At 37.7% G+C, this 23,128-nt stretch overlaps 2 protein-coding genes across 2 annotated transcripts; one reads left to right on the top strand and one right to left on the bottom strand.

The window, feature by feature from the left end:
• The first annotated feature begins 5,173 nt into the window (after nucleotides 1-5,173).
• Nucleotides 5,174-5,743, top strand: LOC117911024. The gene has a single exon (XM_034825192.1). The coding sequence runs from the start codon at nucleotides 5,174-5,176 to the stop codon at nucleotides 5,741-5,743; it is 570 nt and encodes a 189-aa protein (XP_034681083.1).
• Nucleotides 5,744-17,584: 11,841 nt separating this feature from the next.
• LOC117911023 lies at nucleotides 17,585-19,612 on the bottom strand. The gene is made up of 3 exons (XM_034825190.1): nucleotides 18,752-19,612; nucleotides 18,182-18,664; nucleotides 17,585-18,127 (listed from the first exon to the last, which is right to left on the bottom strand). The coding sequence occupies exons 1-3, from the start codon at nucleotides 19,610-19,612 to the stop codon at nucleotides 17,585-17,587; spliced, it is 1,887 nt and encodes a 628-aa protein (XP_034681081.1).
• Nucleotides 19,613-23,128: the final 3,516 nt, after the last annotated feature.

Below are 23,128 nucleotides of genomic sequence, written 5' to 3'. Positions count from 1 at the left end.
TAACTCCGAGAATTTCATTTTCTATTAATTTTCTTATATTTTACATTCCATTTTCCTCTCAATTTGAAATCATTGTTATTTTGAACTTTTATCATAAATTGTCAAATCATTTTCACTTGATCACAATCATTTCTTCTCCTCTCATTCAAGCCTTAATTACAAAAATAATCTATCCTAATGGATGACACCTAAAAACCACTATACTACAGTAGTTTGTACTAAAATCACTTTTTGATCGGGTATAAGCTGCTATAGAATAGTGAATTAGGTTATAAATTGTGTTTTGATCCAATAAATGACAAAAACCAAGTGATCAAATATATCCCTCTCATTCTTTCACCTTGATCACAATTTGTAAGTCGACATGAAAATGTTTCTTTAATTTAAGAGATCAATTGAAGGCCACAAGTGGCTTGTTCCCGAATGTACTCATTGAAATGTGAGGATCACAGATTTTGTGAAGCTTTTTCCTTTTTGTGAAGCCTTCTTTCCCCCTGTAAAGTCATTTTTGCCAATCCGAAGAAGTCCCCTCATTGAAAAAAGTCACCCCTATTTATAGGTGAAATTAGGGAATTAAATTTCATAATTTTTCAAGATTTAGTTGTTTAATTCAAAGAATTTGGTTCCTTGATTTTAGCAACTTGTCTTTTTCAATAAGGAAATTTATCAACAAGAGAATATTTATTTATTTATTTTCATTCTCTTTTGACTTCAATGGGAATATTTGTTTCCTTTAGAAATTTGTTCACAAGAGAATATTTATTTATTTTAAATTATCTTTTGACAGCAATTGAAAGATTTAACTTTATTTGCAAGACTAAATTTTGTAGTCTTTCAAATTTTGCCACATGTCACATTTTTAATATATGTTACATGTCAAATGTGTGTAAGACCTATCACTTATCGATCCCAAATTTATTGAATTGGGGAGTTGCATTTTTTTTAAAGACCAATTTAGTGACAATTTATTTCATTAAAAATTTTGATGTCTACAACATATAAATAAGATATAAAGTTATATAATTTATTAATTTAAGATATTTAATTTTTTTATTTTTAAAATATTAATTTGTTTGCATTGTGACAAATTTATTTTTATTGAAATAATAATATACTCTTAAGTTTCCATATATAGATTTTTTTATTATTATTTTAAAGCATATATTTATAATTTTATGTAAAAAAAGACTATTATTTGTACACATACAACATATATGCCTTGAAGATACATTTCTGAAAAAATTGGGTATTGCTTTGAACTTGAACAACCAAGAGTCCAATAGGAAACACCTCGAGGGGAGTGGTGATTTTAAAAAGTTAAATAAATATTTATAAATTATAACAATTTTTCTTATCTTAAGATATTATAGGGATAACCTGTATATTCAAATAAGATTTCACCTGAATTAAAAATATGATTTTTATGATTCATTGATATCCAAAGATTAACAGTACATGTTGAAATATGATAGAGATAATAATAATCACTACCAGAATGACCAACTTAACAAACTCAACAATAATTCCAACAAATCAATAATTGATTATAGGTATAACCACCACAAGATAACCAATTCAACAAACTCAATACTCAATTAACTAATCAATCCAATATATTCAATATCTTCAACCAAAATATATACAAAAATAAATATAAACCTTTTAGAATAGCCTTACAAGATATTAGGTTAAAACAAACTAACCTATTCTAGGCAATTCAATCGTAATATCAAATAAATATGCAATGAGGCACATGATTTTTTACTTAGAAAACCCCCACAAACTGTGAAGATAAAAAACCATGAGGTCTAAGACCTATCAATCAAAATCCATTATTCGAAATCAAGTTACAAATTTACTTGGTCGTTTTACCCTAAAGACTTACTCTCTAGTACCTACAACTTGATTCACGTCCGCAACACAACAACTATTTATTGCTTTCTAGTAGATTCTTTAATCCCTCTGAAGGGATTACAGTCTTCAACCAACAATTCAAATAATCGAATCATTGAATGAGAGAATGGGAATGGTGTGGCAATAAGGCTTTTCTCACAAAGAGTCTCTCTTTCAAGAATGAGAGGTCTCCAACAAACTCTAAGATCTCTATGATATTTCTAATCTCCAATCTCTAACCCTCAAAGGGTTGTAAAAGAGGTATTTATAGGCAAAATGCATAAGGATTTCAGTATCTCAAGTTTCTAAATTAGAGTTTGAGTGAAATTTATTCAAAATATGTTTCTAAACTCGACAGGACTATCACTACTGCTTGAGCAGACTTAGACCGTTTGTGCGCTCTAATAGCTTGAGCGGTCCCTACTTTTTGAAAAAAAAATAAATTAAAAACATTATAAGCTCAAAAAATGATATCAAACTTTTTATACCTCAAAAGAGCCTTATATGCCATGAGTCAAACCTTTTTAGACATACTTGTGACTTGCCAGTTAAACAAACAACAACCCTTGATCTTCAATGAAAAACAAGTCACTATCTAAAAAGACTTCTATGTCCAAGCATAAATTGGAACAAAATTGTCAACCTATAAACAAAACTCAATGTTCTAACAATTTCGAATTAGTTAATGAAATTAATTTGAAAAAGTCTATTACAAAATGTAATTTTTACTAGTTTCATCAAAGTCGCCAAAAATGCTTACTAAACATTTATATATATAATTTCACATGCCTCCACGAGAAAGAACCTATGTATAATTGGTACTCTCTTTCTTTTTGGTTGCTCATCTCTAACTATAGCAAGTACTACATGTGACATGTGATGAACATTTATTTATGATGGAATCGGAAATAGAAATGGTGGAGGTAGCAATCTAGGTCAACATAGGCTATATCGAACCCTCAAAATGACTAAAGGTAAATCTAAGTAGATGTGGCAATCTTTAAAAGTAGAAAGACAAATATAGATGACTCTGGTGGTGGTAGAGTAAATGGTGTAGATATCTATGTTTGGGGATATGATTGATGTCCGAAACTTAGGTCCTAGTGGAGTAGCTAAGGAAGCATCAAGATGCAATGAAAGGGGATCGACATATGGGGTAGCGGGTACTAATACTGGGTTTGAAGAGATAGTAGGTACTAATAGTGGGTTTAAAGAGCTAAGGGGTTATGCTGATGTTGGGTTGAAAGAGATGGGTGATTGTAGTAATTGTGGGTCTAAAAAAGTAGGAAGTTGTACTGATGTTGGGTCTAAATAGATGGGTGACTGTACTGATCATTGATCTAAAGAGGTATGAGGTTGCATTGATGTTGGGTTTAAAAGAGATAGGTGACTGTACTAATCGTGGGGATAGAGAAGTAGGAGGTTGTAATGATGTTGACACTAACAAGGAGATGGGTTGACTTCTAATATATCTACCTTTCCCTCAAGATGTCCATTGACCTCGAACATGTGGCAATCGAGCAATAGTCTTGGTGGTCTACCTCCTTTATGTTGTACATATGGGAGACAATAATCCTTCCGAATAATTCACATAACATCAATGCTCATGCGAATAATATCAATAATACTAGTGCGATAAACATCACTACTAGAGTCCTCTAATGCATGACCTTCTCAAGATATGATTGATGTCACTATCTCAGTCTATCACACAAAATGATGTATAATTATTTACTGAAATAAAAACTATACGCAACATGTAAATAATATTAAAGTGATACAAACCAATAAGTAGGCAAATAAGGCATGTATCGCATGGGCCCAACATCATCCATAGATGTAATAAAGCAATGTGTAATATGACAGTACCATGTCATGCACGAATCATGGTAGTCCATATAAGGCTCTATAGGCTCTACAGTGACAATGTAGTCCCCCTTAGCATCCAATAATGCCACATAACACTCATGATGTAACTACCAATCATGTTGGGCTCAACCGCTTTGATCTCCGGAGTAAAGGTTAGTATCTATGGAGGATGTCAGTGGAATACCCTACATGAGTCTAAATTGTCGCAACACACACTTAAGATGATGTCACTCAACAATATCGCAAAATATAAGTGGTCACATCGTTCGTTAAATATCTTAATCAACTAAACAAATGTTTGGAAGCAATACTATTATATCATCTATGTAAGGTTGTCATAATACCCAATACATTCAAATCTAATTATGAATATAATAAAGTTTAAATTATAATATTAATATTAATAATCTTGTTAAACAAAATTAGTATTGCGCCCATGGCTGTTCCCTCTTGGTGCACAGGGCATTGCGCATCTGTGTTGTGCGTAGGCATCATGGATGTGAGTCAACTGTCTATCTAGTGCCCCATCAGACCATGGCATTGCGCCCATGGCTTCCTCAGTTGGCTCACCTGCACAAGGCTTAGGTGCCCTCGTGCTTGCGCGGGGAAGAGGTAGGCCGCACCAGGTCCCGTGCCATTGTAGCCAAGGGGTGCACGCTGCACATGTCATGCGTGCTTGAGTGCCTTCCGTGTGTCCTAGGCACGCCCAAAGCCATGCCATGGTGTCCCCTTGGTGCGATCAAGGCTTTCCCATGGTGCCCCCTTGAGTCACCTACCCCCCCCCCCCCCTAAAGAGCAATACAGGTCATTTTCACAATGTCTAGAGGAGACATCATACATGCTTGAGGAGACATAATGAAATATTTAAATAATTATAAATTAAATTCCAAAATGAACCTCGCCTCCATCTGCACCAACTCCATAGCCAACATAAGCCTGGTGTGCACAAGGTCCCTGCTTGGTGCTCATGCGGTGCGTGTGCCGTGCACGTCTGGCTCGCCTGCGGCGCATGGCCTTCTCATTTCTACTCCTGGGGTTTGAACCACCAAACCTCCAGGCCATCCTTGCTCTCTATCCAGGCTCTCATGGGTGCAAGGCCTACCCATGAGGCCATTTTCTCCATTTTTGGATCAAGAGACTAAGGGGCTGACAGTAGTCTTCTAGGATAATCGAGTGTTGGAATTGGTAGGAATGAAGATGGGTTTTTTTTTTCAATTTGGTGTCACTTTAAAAATTGTGAGGATGACTTTTTGTGGACCTTTATAAGTGTCTATGGGCCTACCTTGAAAAGGTGTAGAGAAATTTTATGGGAGGAGGTAGGGCCATTCGAGAGTTGTGGAATGACCCATGGTGTATTGGAGGGGATTTTAATGTGATCAGATTTCCTAGAGAACGTAGTAGGGAATGAAGGATGTCCTCATCTATGAGAAGATTTTTGGAGGCGATTGATGAGTTGGATTTGAGAGATTTTTCCCTCCAGGGGGACCCCTTTACTTGGAGTGAGGGGTTGAATGGTCAATCCATGACAAAACTGAATCGGTTTCTGGTCTTTGAGGATCAGGAAAGACATTTTAGTGGGATGGTGCAGTGTACTCTCCCAAGGCCGATGTATGATCATTTCCTAATTTTGTTAGATGGGGGTAGGGCGAGGAGAGGTCCAATTCCTTTTCATTTTGAAAATATGTGGATGAAGAAGGAGGGGTTTAAGGAGTTGTTGAAAGGTTGGTGGCAAGGTTTCAATTTTAGTAGGTCCTATAGCTTTATCCTAGCAGAAAAGTTAAAGGCATTAAAAACCAATTTGAAGACCTGGAACAATGATGTGTTTGGGAAAGTGGGGGTTAACAAGAGGTTGGCTCTAGACAAAGTTGCTTTTTGGGTTGATCAGGAGCGGCTGAGAGTTTTATCGGTGTGGGAGTTAAAGACTAGAAAGAAGGCAAGGGAAGACTTCAAGAAGTGGGCGCTTATGGAGGAGATCTCCTAGAGACAAAAATCAAGAGAAGTGTGGTTGAAGGAATGTGATCAGAACACGGGTTTCTTCCATAGGATGGCTAACTCTAATAGGAGGAATTGTTTGGAAAAGATCAAAATTAATGAGAACTGGTTGACATAAGAGCAAGAGATTCAAAGAGGTGTGGTTAGGGCCTTTCAGAATCCGGTGATGAATCTTGGTGGTTGGCGTCCTAGTTTGAATGGTTTAGAATTGGATAGAATTGGGGTTGAGGAGGCTGCCAGATTAAAGGAGGTGTTTACTATGGAAGATGTTTTCTCTGCCCTTTCAAAGTTGAATGGGGACAAGGCGCTTGGTCCTGATAGGTTCCTTCTTGCTTTTGGGACTTCGTAAAAGATGAGGTAATGGGTTTTTTCAAAAAATTCCATGAGAATGGAAGATTTCTTAGGAGCTTGAATATCATGTTCTTGGTTTTAGTTCTAAAAAAAGGAGAGACAGACGATCTGAGAGACTTCAGACCCATCGGTTTGGTGGAAAGATTGTACAAGCTGCTAGCAAAGGTTTTAACTAATAGGCTAAAGAAGGTGGTGGGAAAGGTGGTGTCTTTGTCCCAAAATGCTTTTGTTGACAGAAGACAAATTCTCGATGTTGCTTTAATTGCTAATGAGGTCATAGATTCTATGCTGAAAAGGAATGAGAGTGGAGTGTTGTGCAGGCTGGATATAGTGAAGGCATATGACTATATTAATTGGAATTTTTTGCTACTAGTGATGCAAAAAAATGAGAAATGGGCAAGTTGGATAAATTGGTGTATATCCATTGCAATGTTTTTTGTTTTGGTTAATGGCTCACCAACGGGTTTTTTCCACAGCACTAAGGGATTGAGGTAAGGAGACCTTCTATCGCCTTACTTATTTGTGATTAGGATAGAGACTTTAAGTTGCCTCATAAATAGAGCAGCAAGGGGGGGGGGGGGGGGGGGGGGGGGGGAGGATTCTTATCAGGCTATAGAATAAGAGGAAGGAGTGGAGATGGGGTTCAAACTACTCACATGTTGTTCGTTGATGATATCCTGGTATTCTATGAGGCTTCCCAGGAGCAGATGATTTTTCTAAGTTGGTTGTTAATGTGGTTTGAAGCTATTTCAAGGCTGAGAATTAATTTGGATAAGAGTGAAATTTTACCAATAGGGAGAGTAGAGAATGTAGAGATTTTGACCCTTGAACTCGGCTGCAAAGTGGGAGCTCTTCCTTCCACTTACTTGGGGCTCCCCTTGGATGCACCACACAAAGCTGTGGTGGTTTGGGATGGGATGGGGGTGGAGGAAGGGTTTCAGAAGAGACTAGCCATGTGGAAGAGGCAATATATTTCTAAAGGAGGGAGAATTACTCTCATTTAGAGCACTTTGTCTAGCATGCCCATTTATTTCATGTCTTTAATGCGTATGCCAAGAGTAGTTAGATTGAGATTAGAGCAAATCCAATGTCATTAATAAGAAGTTTGGGGTGGAAGAAGGAGGATGGTGTACTCGTGAAGTAAGGGAGGGCTACGGGGTGGGGTTATGGAAGGAAATTAGGAAGGAAGGGCCTCTAATGTTTAAAAATATTGTTTTTTTTGTGGGGGATGGTAGAATAGTGAGATTTTGGAAGAACAAATGGTGTGGGAACAATTTTTTTTGATTGGAAACGACACAGGTGTGGCAACTGTCAAAATATTGTGTGAATGGCCGAATGCCCTGACCTTGAGTTTTGTATATTATATATAGACTTTACAAGGATGCTATACATGGAAAGCAAATAAAAGCAAATAAATTCTTGCATGATTCTAGCCCTATACATGTAAACTATAATCTGTCAAATAATGTATGCTAACTATACAGAATAATAAATGGAGAAATAAGGAAACAATTGTGGGCTAAAATAAGGAAAGAAGTGTGGACAGCAAAGCTGTCCTTTGACAGCCCTCCTTGAATTGATGTAGGTTGATCAACAAACATCAATTTACTACTTAGCAAGCAATGTCGATGACGAGGGAGAGCCTTGGTGAATATATCAGCAATTTGTAAGTTAGTGGAAATATGCGGAAGAATGATAACACGAGCTTCAAAGGCTTCATGGATAGAGTGACAGTCCACTTCAATATGCTTTGTGCGCTCATGATAGACAGGATTGGCCGTGATCTGAATAGCACTTGTATTATCGGCATGTAGAGGTGTAGGATCGGTCTTAGAAAAATCTAACTCCGCAAGCAAACCTTGAAGCCAAATGATTTCTGAACAAGCAAGAGACATCGACCGATACTCATATTCCGTAGATGACTTAGAGACTTTGTCTTGCTTCTTACTTTTCTAAGAGATTAATGCATCACCTAAGAACACACACCAACCAGTGATGGAGCGACGGGCATTCGCACAACCAACCCAATCAGCATCACTATAAGCAGCAAGGCGAGTAGAATTGCCTGCAGGAAAGAACAAGCCACGAGTAGAAGTGCCTTGAACATAGCGTATGATCCTACGAACATCAGCCAAATGAAAATGACGAGGAGTTTGAAGGAACTGGCTGACTTGCTGTACAACAAAAGAAATGTCCGGTCTAGTAATGGTGAGATAAACAAGGCTACCCACCAACTTCCTGTATAAACTGGGATCAACAAGTAAGTCGCCCTCCTCTTTGCGAAGCTTGACATTTAATTCCATGGGAGTATCAACAGAAGTAGCCCCTTGTAGACCAGTTGTAGCCACCAAGTCACTCGCATACTTATGTTGATTGAGGGAAATACCATAGGGACTATGATGCACCTCAAGACCAAGAAAATATATGAGAGACCCAAGATCTTTCATATGAAAGGACTCGGAGAGATGAGTTTTGAGCTGACCAAGTAAAGCAGAATCGGAACCAGTGATCACAATATCATCAACATAAACCAAAAGAACAACAATACCCATGTCTGATTTCCGAAGAAACAAGGAAGTGTCATACTTGCTCTGCCTGAATGAAAATTGTAATAAAGTGGTGCGGAATTTATCAAACCAGGCCCTTGGAGCCTGTTTGAGACCATAAAGAGAGCGATGAAGCTTACACACATGTGAAGTCAGAGAGGGAAACAATCCCGGGGGTGGCTTCATATAAATACACTATTTAAGATCCCCATGAAGAAAAACATTTTTTACATCCATATGATGTAGTGGCCAATCACTGGAAGCAGCAGGAGCTAGAATCGTACAAACAGTAGTCATTTTAGCCATAGGAGCAAAGATCTCTTCATAATTGACACCATATTCCTGATTATTCCCAAGTGCAACAAGCCGAGCTTTGTAACGATCCAAACTTCTATCAGATCGGACCTTGACTGAGTAAACCCATTTGCAACCTAGAGGAACAATAGTGGGAGGACATGGCTTAATGTCCCAAGTGTGATTGGCCTCTAGAGCGGCAATTTCTTCCTGCATAGCTTGTCGCCAACAATCATGCTTGGCAACATGTGAGTAGCATGTGGGAATATCAAAATTAGACAATGCAGCAGTAAGGGCTGAAATAAAATTGCCAGAACTGGAAGAGGGAAATCCATACCTATTCGGAGGTATAGACACTCAAGGTGAGCGATGTACTAAAGGTGCTGGAGGTGTTGCAACTGATTGAATCTGGAGCGTGGTAGGATCAGATATCGAGTGAGCCACCGAAAGGGACTGTGGGCGGGAGCGTCTCGTATGCACAATACTTGGTTGAAAGCGAGAACTGACTGGATGAAGATTTGAGAATTGCTGCTCAAAGGAGGGGAGGACCATAGTAGAAGAGGATGGCACAGTAGAAGAGGATATAGGAAAGAAATGTTGATTTTCAAAGAAAATAACATTCTTAGAAATACGTGTACGATGTAATGTAGGATCATAGCAAACAAATCCCTTTTGACATATATTATATCCCAAGAAAGCACATCGAACAGATTGAGCAGATGATTTATGTCGCTCATGAGGAGGTAAATGAACAAAGCATACACAACAAAAAATATGAAGGTGATCATAACTAGGTTGCTTAGCAAATAAGCGGAAATAGGGAGGCTCCATATGTAGGACTTGAGAAGGTAAACGGTTAATCAAGTGAGTAGCAGTTTTCAGAGCCTCTACCCAAAACATGGATGGAACAGAAGATTCTAACAAGAGAGTACGTACCACATCTAGGAGATGACGATTTTTGCGTTCGGCAACTCCATTTTGTTGAGGAGTAGAGAGATATGAAAATTGATGAATAATACCTTTAGAAGCCAAGAATGCTTGAAACTCAATAGACAAATACTCACCACCGGAATCTGTGCGTAATGTCTTAATAGAAGTAGAAAATTGATTGTCAATATACGCTAAAAACTTAGTGAAAGTATGAAAGACCTCAGATTTAGAGTGAAGAAAGTAGACCCAAGTAAATCTGCTATGATCATCAATGAAAGTCACATAATATTTAAATTTCTCATGTGAACTAATCGGGGAAGGTCCTCAAACATCACTATGGATAAGATCAAAGCAGTAAGATGCTCTACTTGCATGCAAAGGGAATGGAAGAGTTTTACTTTTACCAAGTTTACAAGAATCACACTCAAGAGATCCTTATTATCAGGTAAATCAGAGTTCAATACATGAGATAAGATCTGAGTATTGGGATGGCCTAAACGATGATGCCATACCATACTAAGATTTGAAACATTATTACAAGCAAAAGACTTAATAGAAGAAAGTGGAGAAAAATCTGGAACAGGTAAAAATAGTGGAAACAAGTGCCCCATTTTAGGTCCCTTCGCGATTGGCTCCCCCGTTACCTGGTCCTACACAACACAACCATTACCAGAAAAATTAACAACACAATTGTTATCAACTAATTGGCCAACAGAAATAAGATTCGTGGAAAGTTGAGGAGCAAGAAACACATCAGTGAACTTAGAAGAGGCATCACCGATAGCAGCTATGGGCAAAGAGTTGCCATTGGCAGTCTGAATGGAAGATTGACCAGGGTAGGGCCGAACATGACACAAAGCGGTGGGATTATTAGTCATGTGATTAGAGGCCCCCGAGTCCACATACCAGAGTTTAGTAGAATTGTTACCTTGGAACCCCATTATTGATAATGCTGAAATTAACATCCGTTGCACTATTTCTAGGGTGCAGTAATCTGGTGTAGGAGGTGCAGGAACAGAGCATGCAACTGAAGGAGAGTCGAGTACTGTAGAAGTTGCTACAGGAGGGACAATAACTGAAGTCTGAAATGCTTGGGCTTGACGATTCTAGGGGCGAATACGACATTCTTTGATAATGTGACCCTTCTTCTTGTAATAAAAACAAAACTTCTTAGGACAAGTGGCAGCAATATGCCCATATTCCTTGCAGCAGAAACATTGCAAGTTTTTAGAATGCATAGGTGGTTCGCGTCCTTGGGTAGCATAAGCTACAGTTGTCGTCCCGAAACTGCCATGAGATTGCTCTAGAATAGCTTGAGTACTAAGGCGTTGCTCTTCGCGAAGTAACTCACCAAAACAAATATCAAGAGAGGGAATAGGAGATTTGTTCAGTAAAGAGGAGCTGGCAGATTCATATTCCGGATGTAGTTTCATTAGAAACTGATCACGCTGGGTAGTCGCGTGAATAGTTTGAATAGTTGAGAGAGCGCAATAGGAACATCCATTGTAACCAAATCAGCATATTCATGCCAAAGAGTCAGAAATGCCGAGTAGTAGTCCTGGATGGAAAGACTACCATGTGGAAACATGGAAATCGCATGTTCTAACTAAAAGCGATGAGCATTGTTATCTTGATGATAAACTTTCTTCAAGTAAGCCCACATAGATTGAGCGGAGTGATGGGGCCGCAAGTGGGTGACAATATGAGGCTCCATCGAACCAAGAAGCCAAGACATGATGTGTGCATCAAGCACGACCCATGAAGGAGAAGACCCAACATCCTGAGATTTGTCAAAAGTGGATGATTTTTCAACATCCGTGCCATCAATATGACCCTAAAAGTCTTTTCCCTTGAGAAAAAGTTCAAACTGAAATGCCCAGGTAGAATAATTTGTGCCTGTAAACTTATCACAAACAAGTGTGTAATCCATAGAAAATAAATAGAACCCGAGACCAAAGGATGGATAAAAAAAAATCCTAGAAGAAAATTAACCCACGACAGCCATAAAAATACCGAGAAAAATGGTTGTGGTTGGGTGCAGCACAGATCAACATAGACTTTACTGAAAGACACGAGAAGCACCTCCGAAACCGAGAAGACAAAAAAGAATTTGAGGGAAGAAAAATTAGCAACCTTACTCTGATACAATGTCAAAATATTGTGTGAATGGTTGAATGCCTTGACCTTGAGTTTTGTATATTATATATAGACTTTACAAGGATGCTATACATGGAAAGCAAATAAAAGCAAATAAATTCTCGCATGATTCTAGTCCTATACATGTAAACTATAATCTGTCAAATAATGTATGCTAACTCTACAGAATAATAAATGGAGAAATAAGGAAACAATTGTGGGCTAAAATAAGGAAAGAAGTGAGCTAAAATAAGGAAAGAAGTGTGGACAACAAAGGTGTCCTTTGACAGGAGCAATACCCTTTACGATTCTTTTCCTTCTTTATATGCTTTAACATATTCAAAAGAGGTGTGGGTAGTGAACTATTAGGACCCTTTGGGGAAAGAGGGGGACTGGAATCCCTAGTTGTCTAGACCTTTCAATGATTGGGAGGTGGAGGCGGTGGAGAGGTTCCTATTGACTTTACAAGGAAAGAGGCTAATAATTAATTTGGAGGATAAGGTGCTTTGGAAAGAGACTAAGGACAAGAATTTTTCTATTAAATCCCTTTATAGTGGCTCTTGAACCTATAAGTGCAGTCCCTTTTTCGAGGAACATCATTTGGAGCCTTTGTGTCCCCATTAAGGTGGGTTTTTTTTTTTTGCTTGGGAAGCTTTGTGGGGGAAGGTTCTAACCTTTGATCAACTCAAAATGAGGGGTGGCCCATAGATAACAGATGTTTCCTTTGTTGTGTTGAAGAGGAGTCTAGTAATCACATTCTAATTCATTGTTCCAAGGCAAGGGTTTTGTCGGAACTACTTTTTGCGTTGTTTGGTGTGATGTGGGTCCTTTCACTTTCGGCTAATGATACCCTTCTAGGATGGCATAAATCCTTTGTGGGCAAAAACGTAGAAAGGCTTAGATGGCAACTTCACTTTGTTTATTTTGGTCGGTTTGGAAGGAAAGATACATGATAACTTTTGAAAATGAGGATCTTTTAATTCAAAGAATGAAATATTCTTTTGTATGTAATCAATGGTCTTAGTCTAAGTCATGTATAGATATAGCACTTTTACCTTGAATCAACTTTTTTTATTAGTTGGGTTCTAAATGAGGGGCTGGTGAATTTTTTTGTATTCCCTCTTCTTTTTCGTTCTTACCTTTAGGCGCCTCTTGTATGCTGTGGGTTGCCCTTTAGGCGCCCTATTCTCTTAATATATTTTTTCTGTGTTTACATATATAAAAAAAAAATACAAATAACTCCTAAGAATAATCCAAAACAATAGAATAAAAGAGTCTTAATACTAACTGCAGGTCATATTCGGCTAACCTTATTTATTTTGAATGTTTAACAGATAAAATACTAACTAATAGATAAGATAAAAAGTTCATAATTATCTAACTAACAAATAAGATAAAAAAAAACTCATAATTATCCACACAACATCCAATCAATCTTCTACTTCTCAGTCCAAAATCGAATCCTCTTCATCAGAAACTATCTCTCAAGAAGCTTTTTCTCCTAATTCCATTCGTCAAAGCTCTATCGCGAAATTCTCTTTCACATAATACTTCTTTGTCCACCAAACTCTCCAACTTTGTCTCCTACTCCACAAGCTCCTCCCTCGCGGTTGACACAAACAACAACAATACCTAGTTATCTCCATGAGTATCTTGTTGATATCCCTCTTCCTACAAGGAACGTTCCTTCATCTAACTCAACATTGGTCAAAGCACCAGATATTACTTATCTCCTTATCCGATGTACTTTCATATGATAAATTGTCACCTAAACACCATGCCTTCATCATTTCCCTTTCAGCCAAAAAAAAACCAACATCCTTTACACAGGCAGTTTGCAATCCTAAATAGTGTCTTGTTGTGCAACAAAAGCTTGTTGCTTTAAAGGCTAATCACATGGTCTCTTCAATCACTACCTCTAGGGAAGAAACCGATTGGATGCAACTGGGTATACAAGTTCAAATTCAAACCTGATGGTAACACACTGTGAGTGCTGAAGTCCATATTAAAGCATCAAAATTGCTCATTTCGAAATTCAAAATCCATCTCAAAATTCATTGTATTTCGAACTCATTGTTTGTGAGTTCAAAACACCTATTTTTCCATTTACTAGTGATTTCGAAATCAATCTCAATTCGAATTCACTTTCTGTAGATTTAAAATTGTAATTCCAAAACAAAAAATTTGAATTCGAAAAGATCTTAGTATTGAAATCACCCATTACTAGTCTCCAAAAGTGTCATCTCCATTTAAGATTTCAAATTTAAAGACAAAGGAATTTAACCCTTCATCATAAAAATTTAGGATTTCTCTCCCAAGGGCTACTTGATTTGTATTCAAAGTTCACCAATGGTCTTAAATATAGATCAACGTACCTGTAGGAGCTTTGTCACCTTGAACACATGTGAGGCTTACATTTTCACTCCCTTGAAGTTCTCATTTACGTATATCACTCGGATGTTTGCAAGCTAAGTTGTTACAACTCAAAAACTCATTAGTAAGTTAAAAACAACTAAAATAAATAAATAAAAAATGCTAACCATATCGCTAATGACTAATTAAAAATGCAAAACTAAATAAAGGAAAATAAATAAATAAAATAAAACAAAATAAAAGAGAAATTAAATGAATAAAAGTTTTACCTAAATCTAATTTTTACCTATTGGATTTTCAGAAAATGCTTCAACCCTTTTGGACATCCCCATCAAGAAAATGGAGATTCTCCTCGTATCTCAAATCTTTCAATGAAATGCTTTAAGCGCTGATCATTAACTTTGAATTCATTACCTGTCCTCGGATTTCAAATGGTCACGGTGCCATAAGGGAAGACTTCTTTTACCACATAAGGCCCATTCCACCTTGACCTAAGCTTTCCTGGAAAAATGTGAAGCTTGGAGTCGTACAACAACACATTTTCACCTTGCTTGAACTCCCTTCGTAAAATAAGCTTGTTATGGTAGAATTTGTGTTTTTCCCTTGCATTACGTAAGCATTCATAACTCTCATTTCGATATGCCTCAAGTTCATTCAGATCATATTTCCTTTTAGCTCCAGCTTGATCCGAATCAAAGTTCATCTTCTTTATAGCCCAATATGCACGATGTTCGAGTTCTATAGGCAAATGACATGCTTTACCATAAACAATCCGGTACGGTGACATGCCAAGGACAGTCTTATAGGCTGTCCTATATGCCCAATGTGTATCACTCAACTTGGTAGACCAATCTTTTCTTGTAGTATTGACTACTTTGGTGAGGATTCTCTTAATTTCCCGATTTGCTAGCTCAGCTTGCCCATTCGTTTGAGGGTGATATGGGGTGGACACTTTATGCCTCACTCCATATTTCTACAAAAGAGTGGAAAAGGGCTTATTACAAAAGTGTGAACCTCCATCACTAATGATTGCTCTCGGAATGCCAAACCTAGAGAAAATATTCTCCTTTAAAAATTGGAGCACCACTTTGTGATCATTGCTCTTGCATGCCACTGCTTCTACCCATTTAGAGACATAATCCACTCCCACCAAAATATTGAGATTACCAAAAGAAGGAGGGAATGGTCCCATAAAGTCAAGGCCCCAACAATCAAAGACTTCAACAACACAAATATGATTTTGAGGCATTTGATACCTTGTGTTGATTTTCCCCAATTGTTGACATTGTGGACAACTTTTGCAGTGAGTGTTACTATCCTTGAACATAGTTGGCCAATAGAATCCACTTTGTAGAATTTTTGCTGAAGTCTTCCTTGAAGCAAAATGACCTCCACATGCTCCTTCATGGCACATTCGCAATATGTCTTATTGTTCATCCTCTGGAACACATCTCCGCATAATTTGATCTGGGCAAAACTTATACAAATATGGATCATCCCAAACATAGTGTTTTTCCCGCGAAAGAAAATACTTCTTTGTTTCCATGTTCCATTATGATGGAAGCTCTCCGGTTGCCAAGTAATTGACTATATTTGCGAACCAAGGCAACTTCTCCATTGCACAAAGTGTATCATCAGGAAACTCATCATTAATTTGTGCTTCCTCGAAATGTGACTCTACTTTAACTCGGGAAAGATGATCAGCAACCACATTCTCTACTCCTTGCTTATCCTTGATTTGAATGTTAAATTCTTGAAGGAGAAGGATCCATCTGATAAGTCTTGCTTTGACATCCTTTTTGTTGAGTAGATATTTCAAGGCCGAATGATCAGTAAAAATTATTATTGAAGTTCCCAAAAGGTAGTTCCTGAATTTATCAAGTGCGAACACCACTGCAAGGAGCTCATTTTCAGTAGTTGTGTAGTTCTTCTGAGCATCATTGAGAGTTTTACTAGCATAGTACACCACATATGGTTTTCCATCCTCCCTTTGACCTAGTACGGCTCCTATTGCATAGTCACTAGCATCACACATCAACTCAAATGGGAGAGACCAATTAGGAGGTCTCACAATTGGTGCAGTAGTGAGGAGTGACTTTAGCCTCTCAAAAGCTTCTTGGCATGCTTTAGTCCATATGAATTCTGCATCCTTGAGCAATAAAGCACAAAGAGGTTGAGAGATTTTTGAGAAGTCCTGCATGAACCTTCTATAAAAACCTACATGTCCCAAAAATTGTCTCACTTCTTTAACAGTAGTAGGCGAAGGTAGCTTTGAGATGAGCTCAATTTTTGCTGGATCTACCTGAATGCCCTCTTTAGAGATGATATGACCAAGTACTACCCCTAAGGTTGCCATGAAGTGACAATTCTCCCAATTTAGGACCAAGTCCTTCCCAATGCACCTTTTCAAAACTTTTTTCAAATTTAAGAGACAATCACCAAAGGTCTTCCCATAAACAGTCAGATCATCCATGAAAACTTCCATGATTCTCTCTACCATGTCACTGAAGATACTAAGCATACACCTTTGAAATGTGGCCGGTGCATTACAAAGACCAAAAGGCATGCGCCTATAAGCATAGGTGCCAAATGGGCATGTGAATGTGGTTTTCTCTTGATCCTCCAATGCAATGGCAATTTGAAAATAGTCTGAATAGCCATCCAAGAAGCAATAATAGTCATGACCAGCTGCCCTTTCCAAAACCTGATCTAATAAAGGTAATGGAAAATGATCTTTCTTGGTGACTGCATTCAACTTCCTAAAATCAATGCATACTCGCCAACCTGTAGTCAACCTTGTAGGAATGAGCTCTCCTTCATCATTCTTCATCACAGTTATCCTACTTTTCTTAGGTACTACTTGAGTGGGGCTCACCCAACTACTATCAGAGATAGGATAAATAATACCTACATCTAAAAGCTTCAATACCTCATTTCTGACTACATCTTGCATTAGGGGATTTAGCCTTCTTTGTGGTTGCCTTACTGGTTTGCATTCTCTTCCAAATAAATATGATGCGTGCAAATGAAGGGATTTATCCATTTCAAATTTGAAATGGACCAACCAATCGCTCTTTTATTCTCTTTAAGCACCTTCAAAAGTTTAATTTCTTACTCTTCAGTTAATGTAGCTGAAATTACCACAGGTTTTTCTTCATTTTCCTCTAAATAAACATACTTTAAACCATGTGGTAGGGGCATTAACTCTGGTTTTCTGATCTCAACCTCTTCCTTTTTGCTTCTTCATCATTCTCAACACTGTTCAAAGATTGAATTGTATACTTTTCTTTCCATTTTGTAGCAACTTGAACACATTCTTCCTTAACGATTGTAGAGAAAAATTCATCTATATTTTCTTCCATTAACTTTTCTGTGTGTTCTTGCACCAAAGCCTCTATAAGGCATGATTCCTCATTTTTCACATCATCATGGTTCATCGGTTGCTTGCATAAATTGAAGACATTCATTTCCACTATCATGTTCCCAAAAGATAACTGCATCAATCCATTTCGACAGTTAATGAGAGCATTGGCTGTAGCAAGGAAGGGTCTCCCAAGAATAATTGGAACATAATTCACACCATTTTTCAATGGTTCTGTATCTAACACCATAAAGTCCACTGGGTAGTAGAACTTTTCAACTTGCACCAAAACATCTTTGACTACTCCTCTGGGTACTTTAATCGAACGGTCTGCTAAAGAGAGTATAATGGTAGTAGCCTTAAGCTCTCCCAATCCCAATTGCTTATAGATTGAATATGGAAGCAAATTCACACTAGCTCCCAAATCTAACAAAACCCTTTCCACGAATGAATCTCCAATCTGGATTGAGATGGTAGGACAACCTGGATCTTTGTACTTCACCATTGCCTTATTCTTAATGATGGCACTGACTTGCTCGGTGAGGAATGCTTTCTTACTTAATTTAATCCTTCTCTTCACAGTGCATAAGTCTTTGAGGAACTTTGCATAAGCAGGAACTTGCTTGATCATATCAAGGAGTGGAATGTTGATCTTCACTTGCTTCAAAACTTCTAAAATCTCTAAAGTCTTATCCCCTACTTTGTGTCTCTGCATAGCTGAAGGGAAAGGCAAATGATTGGAAACACTCATTTTATCTTTTCTCATAATGACTTCCTCATATTTTTCAATCGCTTTCTCATTTCTAACATTTTTCTCCACAGTTGGTTCATCTCTAGCAGGAATATCTTCACTTACAGGTAACTTGGGCCCTTCATATTCTTTCCCATTTCTGAGTGTGATAACTGCATTGCAATCTTCCTTTTGCACTTCAGAAACTTTATTTACTCATCTCAGATTTTTCTGTGGTTGAGCTGGGAATTTTCTTTTCTCTCGAGATAAACTTACAGCAGGTTGGCTCAAAGTGGTTCGAATATCTACTAGTTCTTGAGATGTTTGAGCATTTATCCTATTTTGATATTCATTACGCTTGTCTTGCTTCTGTATAAACTCTCTCATCATATCTTCCAGGCTTGAGTTAGATGATGAGGTTTGATGTTGCTGTTGAAAATTCTGAGATGACATACCTTGTGGTTGAAAACCTTGTTGCCCATTAGTCTGATTACCCTGAAATCGGTTTCCTTGCTGTTGAAACTGGCCATTGTTAGCTCCCCTCCATGATAGATTTGGATGATTCCTCCAACCCGGATTATAAGTGTTGGAATATGGAGAATTGCTAGAATATTGCTTGTATGTCCCTAAGGCATTGGCTTGCTCCGTAAACATGTCTTGCACTGTAGGTAGAGTGGGACAAGATTGCACACCATGTTCCGTAGACTTACATATCAAGCACAGTTGAGTTACCCCCTCATTGACTATTTGTACCTCTTGAACTCCCTTGGCTTCCAAATCATCCAACCTTCTCATAACGGTTGCAAACTTTGCTTGGACATCTAAACCCTTTGGTAAGGTATACACTCCACTAGCTCTTGCCTTGTTCATTGTTCTATCTTTAGATGGTTCCTTGGCAATTGGTTCTTCCCAACTTCTAGATACCTTGGCAACATAATCAAGGAATTGAAATGCTTCATCGGGGTTTTTATTCATGAAATCTCCTCCACACATAGTCTCGAGAAGTTGTTTCATTGGTGGTGACATGCCTTCATAGAAATACGAAACTAGCATCCAGTTGTCAAATCCGTGATGGGGGCATGCTGCAACAATCTCCCTGAATCTTTCCCAGCATGCAAAAAATTTCTCATCGTCCATAGCCTTGAAATTCGAGATCTCATTTTTCAATGCACTGGTTCTATGTGTTGGAAATAATTTCTGCAAAAACACTGATTGTAGATCACCCCAATTTATGATACTATAGGGTCTAAGACTATTTAACCAAGTCTTAGCTTTATCCTTCAATGACAAGGGGAATTGCTTCATGCGAAAGATCTCCAAAGGAGTGTTGGCTTCTCGAAAAATTGAAACGATGTCCTCAAATTCCTTGACGTGAGAGTATGGATTTTCATTTTCTGTCCCCCTAAAAATGGGTAGTTGAGACACCACTTGAGGCCGAATGGTAACATGATCATGATTTGGAGGTAGCATAAAACATGATGGTGTGCTAAACCTGGAGGATTTAGAAGCTCTCTCATAGTTCTTTGGCCCTGGACAGGTGGTCGTGGCCTATTGTTATTACTGTTGAATTCTTCAGTGTCCTCCATATTTGGTTGAGATTCCTTAGTTGTTCTTTGAAGTCTACCTGAAAGATCTCTTTCCCAACCAAGCATAAAATAGAAGAAAAACATGTATAAAGATAAAAAATAAAAGAACTAAAACAAAGTAATGCACTATATCCTAGTTATGACGATTGCCAGTCCCCGGCAGCGGCACCAATTTCTTGACCGAAATTCTCTATTGTACAAAATACTTAGCCTTTTTACGTGGTAGCTTTGGTCAAGAAAAACTAGAGAAAGAGTCACTACGACTTTTGTAGTATTTCAGGTATCGTTCTCAAGGACTGGCTTATGAAAATTGTTAATACTTGAATAAATGAATTGTTTTTGTTTAAATCCTAAAGTGAAAAACAATATGTGAATAATGTGAAACTAAGTAAAAGAAATTAAATTAATAAAAAAAATGAATATTGATTTTAAATTCAATTGATTCAAGTTTAGGGTTTTCCACAATCTAACCTAGGGTGTAGAAATTAGAGAAAACAAGGGTATTTTAAGTAATATGATCTTAGGGTTTTGGGATCCTTGACCGCTCGCGATCAAGTCGAGTTTTATAACTAAAAAATTGCATCTGAAACCTAATTTTTTCTTTTTAAAAACATATTCCTAAAACCATCATGTTAGCCCAAGGGTTCTCCTAATCAGGTTTTGATGATAACAAACCATGGTTAAGTGACTAATTGTTTTAAATTGTTAAGAATCTCAGGCATAATCTAAAAAATTCATCAAGGACCAAACGAATACGGGATCGAGATCATTTGGAAGACTTGTGATAATAGGAAATGAATGTAAGATGATAGCATGAGTGCACTTAGAATGTTCATACCTTTTCATGCATCTTAGAAAACTAGGTTTATTCTTTAAAAATCGAGTTTTATCAAATATACCTTAGGCAAATTGATTCAAAATTGGCATATTAACTCACCTAAAGACCTTGCCTAAGTATTGGAAAAGAAAGAAATAAAAAAGGATAGGTTTTCGGGGCTAAAAGACTCAACCGGTCGAGGCTATGGCCAACCGGCTCAACCGGTTGGGGAACCGGTCGAGGTCAGGTCGAGGGAGCACAAAAACCTTCTCTCTTTCCCAGTAGCTTTCTCTTCTCGGTTGAGCCTCACCCTTGTTCGGTCGAGGTCCGGTCGAGATCCGGTTGAGGTTTGGTCGAGGCAACGGTAACCTGTCATGCATTAAATGCTCCAACGGCTAGTGATCCAGTCGACCATTTGCTCGTCCGGTCGAGGCTACTTTTTGCTTTTTTTGTCTCTCGAGCTTAGAAACCTATAAATTGAGAGCTCCACTTCATTTATGACTAAGAGAACCTTTACAATCAATTGTCTACCTACCTGTTCTTGATAAAAAAGCTCTCATTTCTTTCTTAGTACATTAAACCATCACTTGCATATTCTTAGTGCACTCTTGTAAATCATCCTAGCTTTCTTTTGTACTTGAGCCATCTTTAAGCTAGGTTGAGAGTTTCATCTTTGTGTAAACTGAGTGTGAAAGCCTTCAAGTGGTTCAAATCTTGAAGAGATTGTGTAAGAGCCCATTGGAGCCAGAATCCAAGTGTAAGAAAATTGAAAGCTTGATTGAAGCTTCAAGTTAGTGGAACCCTCACTCGGTTAGGAGATTGAGGAGAGTGGACGTAGGCAAGGGAGTGCCGAACCACTATAAACCCGAGTTTGAATTCTCTAACTTTATCTCTTTCCTTTATTTATTTTGTGCATATATTATTGTGTAGAAAAAGATTTTGAAAAACCTAATTCACCCCCCCTTTTGGGTATTTTCCTTAATTATTCATAGCCTTTGTTTTATCACATCAAATGAATGAGATTGATTATCAATTTAAGATTTGACTTTTTAACCCTTCTTACTCCTTATAGCTTTGTTTATGGGCAAATAACAGTAGGGAAGACGAGGATAACTAATGATCAAGAATTACCAAGAATCACTAGTATTAAGTAATAACCTACCGTATCATTTCCTAAACGAACTCACAAGGATAAGATAAAAAAAATGATAAATTGTCACCCAATCAATAATTAATCTCATTGTTATAATAATTTACCCATTGTCCCTACAGGTTTCCTAGCCCTTAGGTTTTCATGCTTCAATACCCAAGTTGGCTCTTAGCCTCTCATGGGGGTGATGTCACATTCACAATCCATAATAGGGTAAAAATCCATACTTTGAATCAAAAGAAACTAAAAAACAATATACTCAATAAAGAAGAAAAAGAAAACAAACCAAAGTTCTCGTCTTCTTCCACCTTCAATGTCAAACTCTCTAGAAAAATATCCAAGATCCATCAAACCTAGAATTGAGAGAGTTTATATAATACCATCAATTACCTAACATGTGTCACACTCTCATTGGCCACTTATTACAAAATAATTTCCTAAAAATGATTTAAAAAATAATAAAATGGTGATTTCTAGTCGTGTGGGGTCCACCTAGGGTGGATGGAGTGCTCTAGATGCAATTCCTGAGGTAGAGGAGGCAGAACATCAAAGTGGCAGTGGGTGAATTCGAAATTGGTGTCATTTCGAAGTGGATTTTGAATTCATAAGTTGAATTTTGAAATCATTTCGAAATGACCCTCTAGCTTGGTGCAGTTGTCTTCAAATGGCCATAACTTCTTCATTTCAGCTCCGATTTGCACACCATTTGAAGCGTTGGACTCCTGACTTCCCGAGCTTCGAAACGGTATAAAGTATGTATATAATAGGCTCCAGAAAGTGCTCTAAATTTGTCCTCAAAGTCAGAGTATATAATGCCATCAGATTTTTGAGTTCTAAATTTCCATGCAGCTGAATCTTGCTTCATGCCTCATTTCCCATGCTTTCTTGCCTTTTTTCTTACTCCATAATGGTCATTTATCATCTTCCAAACTCATGAGATCCTCGTCTTGCCTTTGCTTAAGTTCCATGAGTCTTGACTCACTTATTTCCTCATTTAGCCCTTTCTTGATCTTTCAAAATCTAAAGTCATTCAATTTGCACCATTTTCTTCCCTTGAACCTGAGATAAGTCTCCAAAGTACAAATTAAACTCATGGCTAG

The sequence above is a fragment of the Vitis riparia genome, chromosome 3 (assembly GCF_004353265.1).
Source record: "Vitis riparia cultivar Riparia Gloire de Montpellier isolate 1030 chromosome 3, EGFV_Vit.rip_1.0, whole genome shotgun sequence".
NCBI classification, from domain to species: domain Eukaryota; kingdom Viridiplantae; phylum Streptophyta; class Magnoliopsida; order Vitales; family Vitaceae; genus Vitis; species Vitis riparia.
This window is presented reverse-complemented; position numbering and strand designations above follow the sequence as displayed.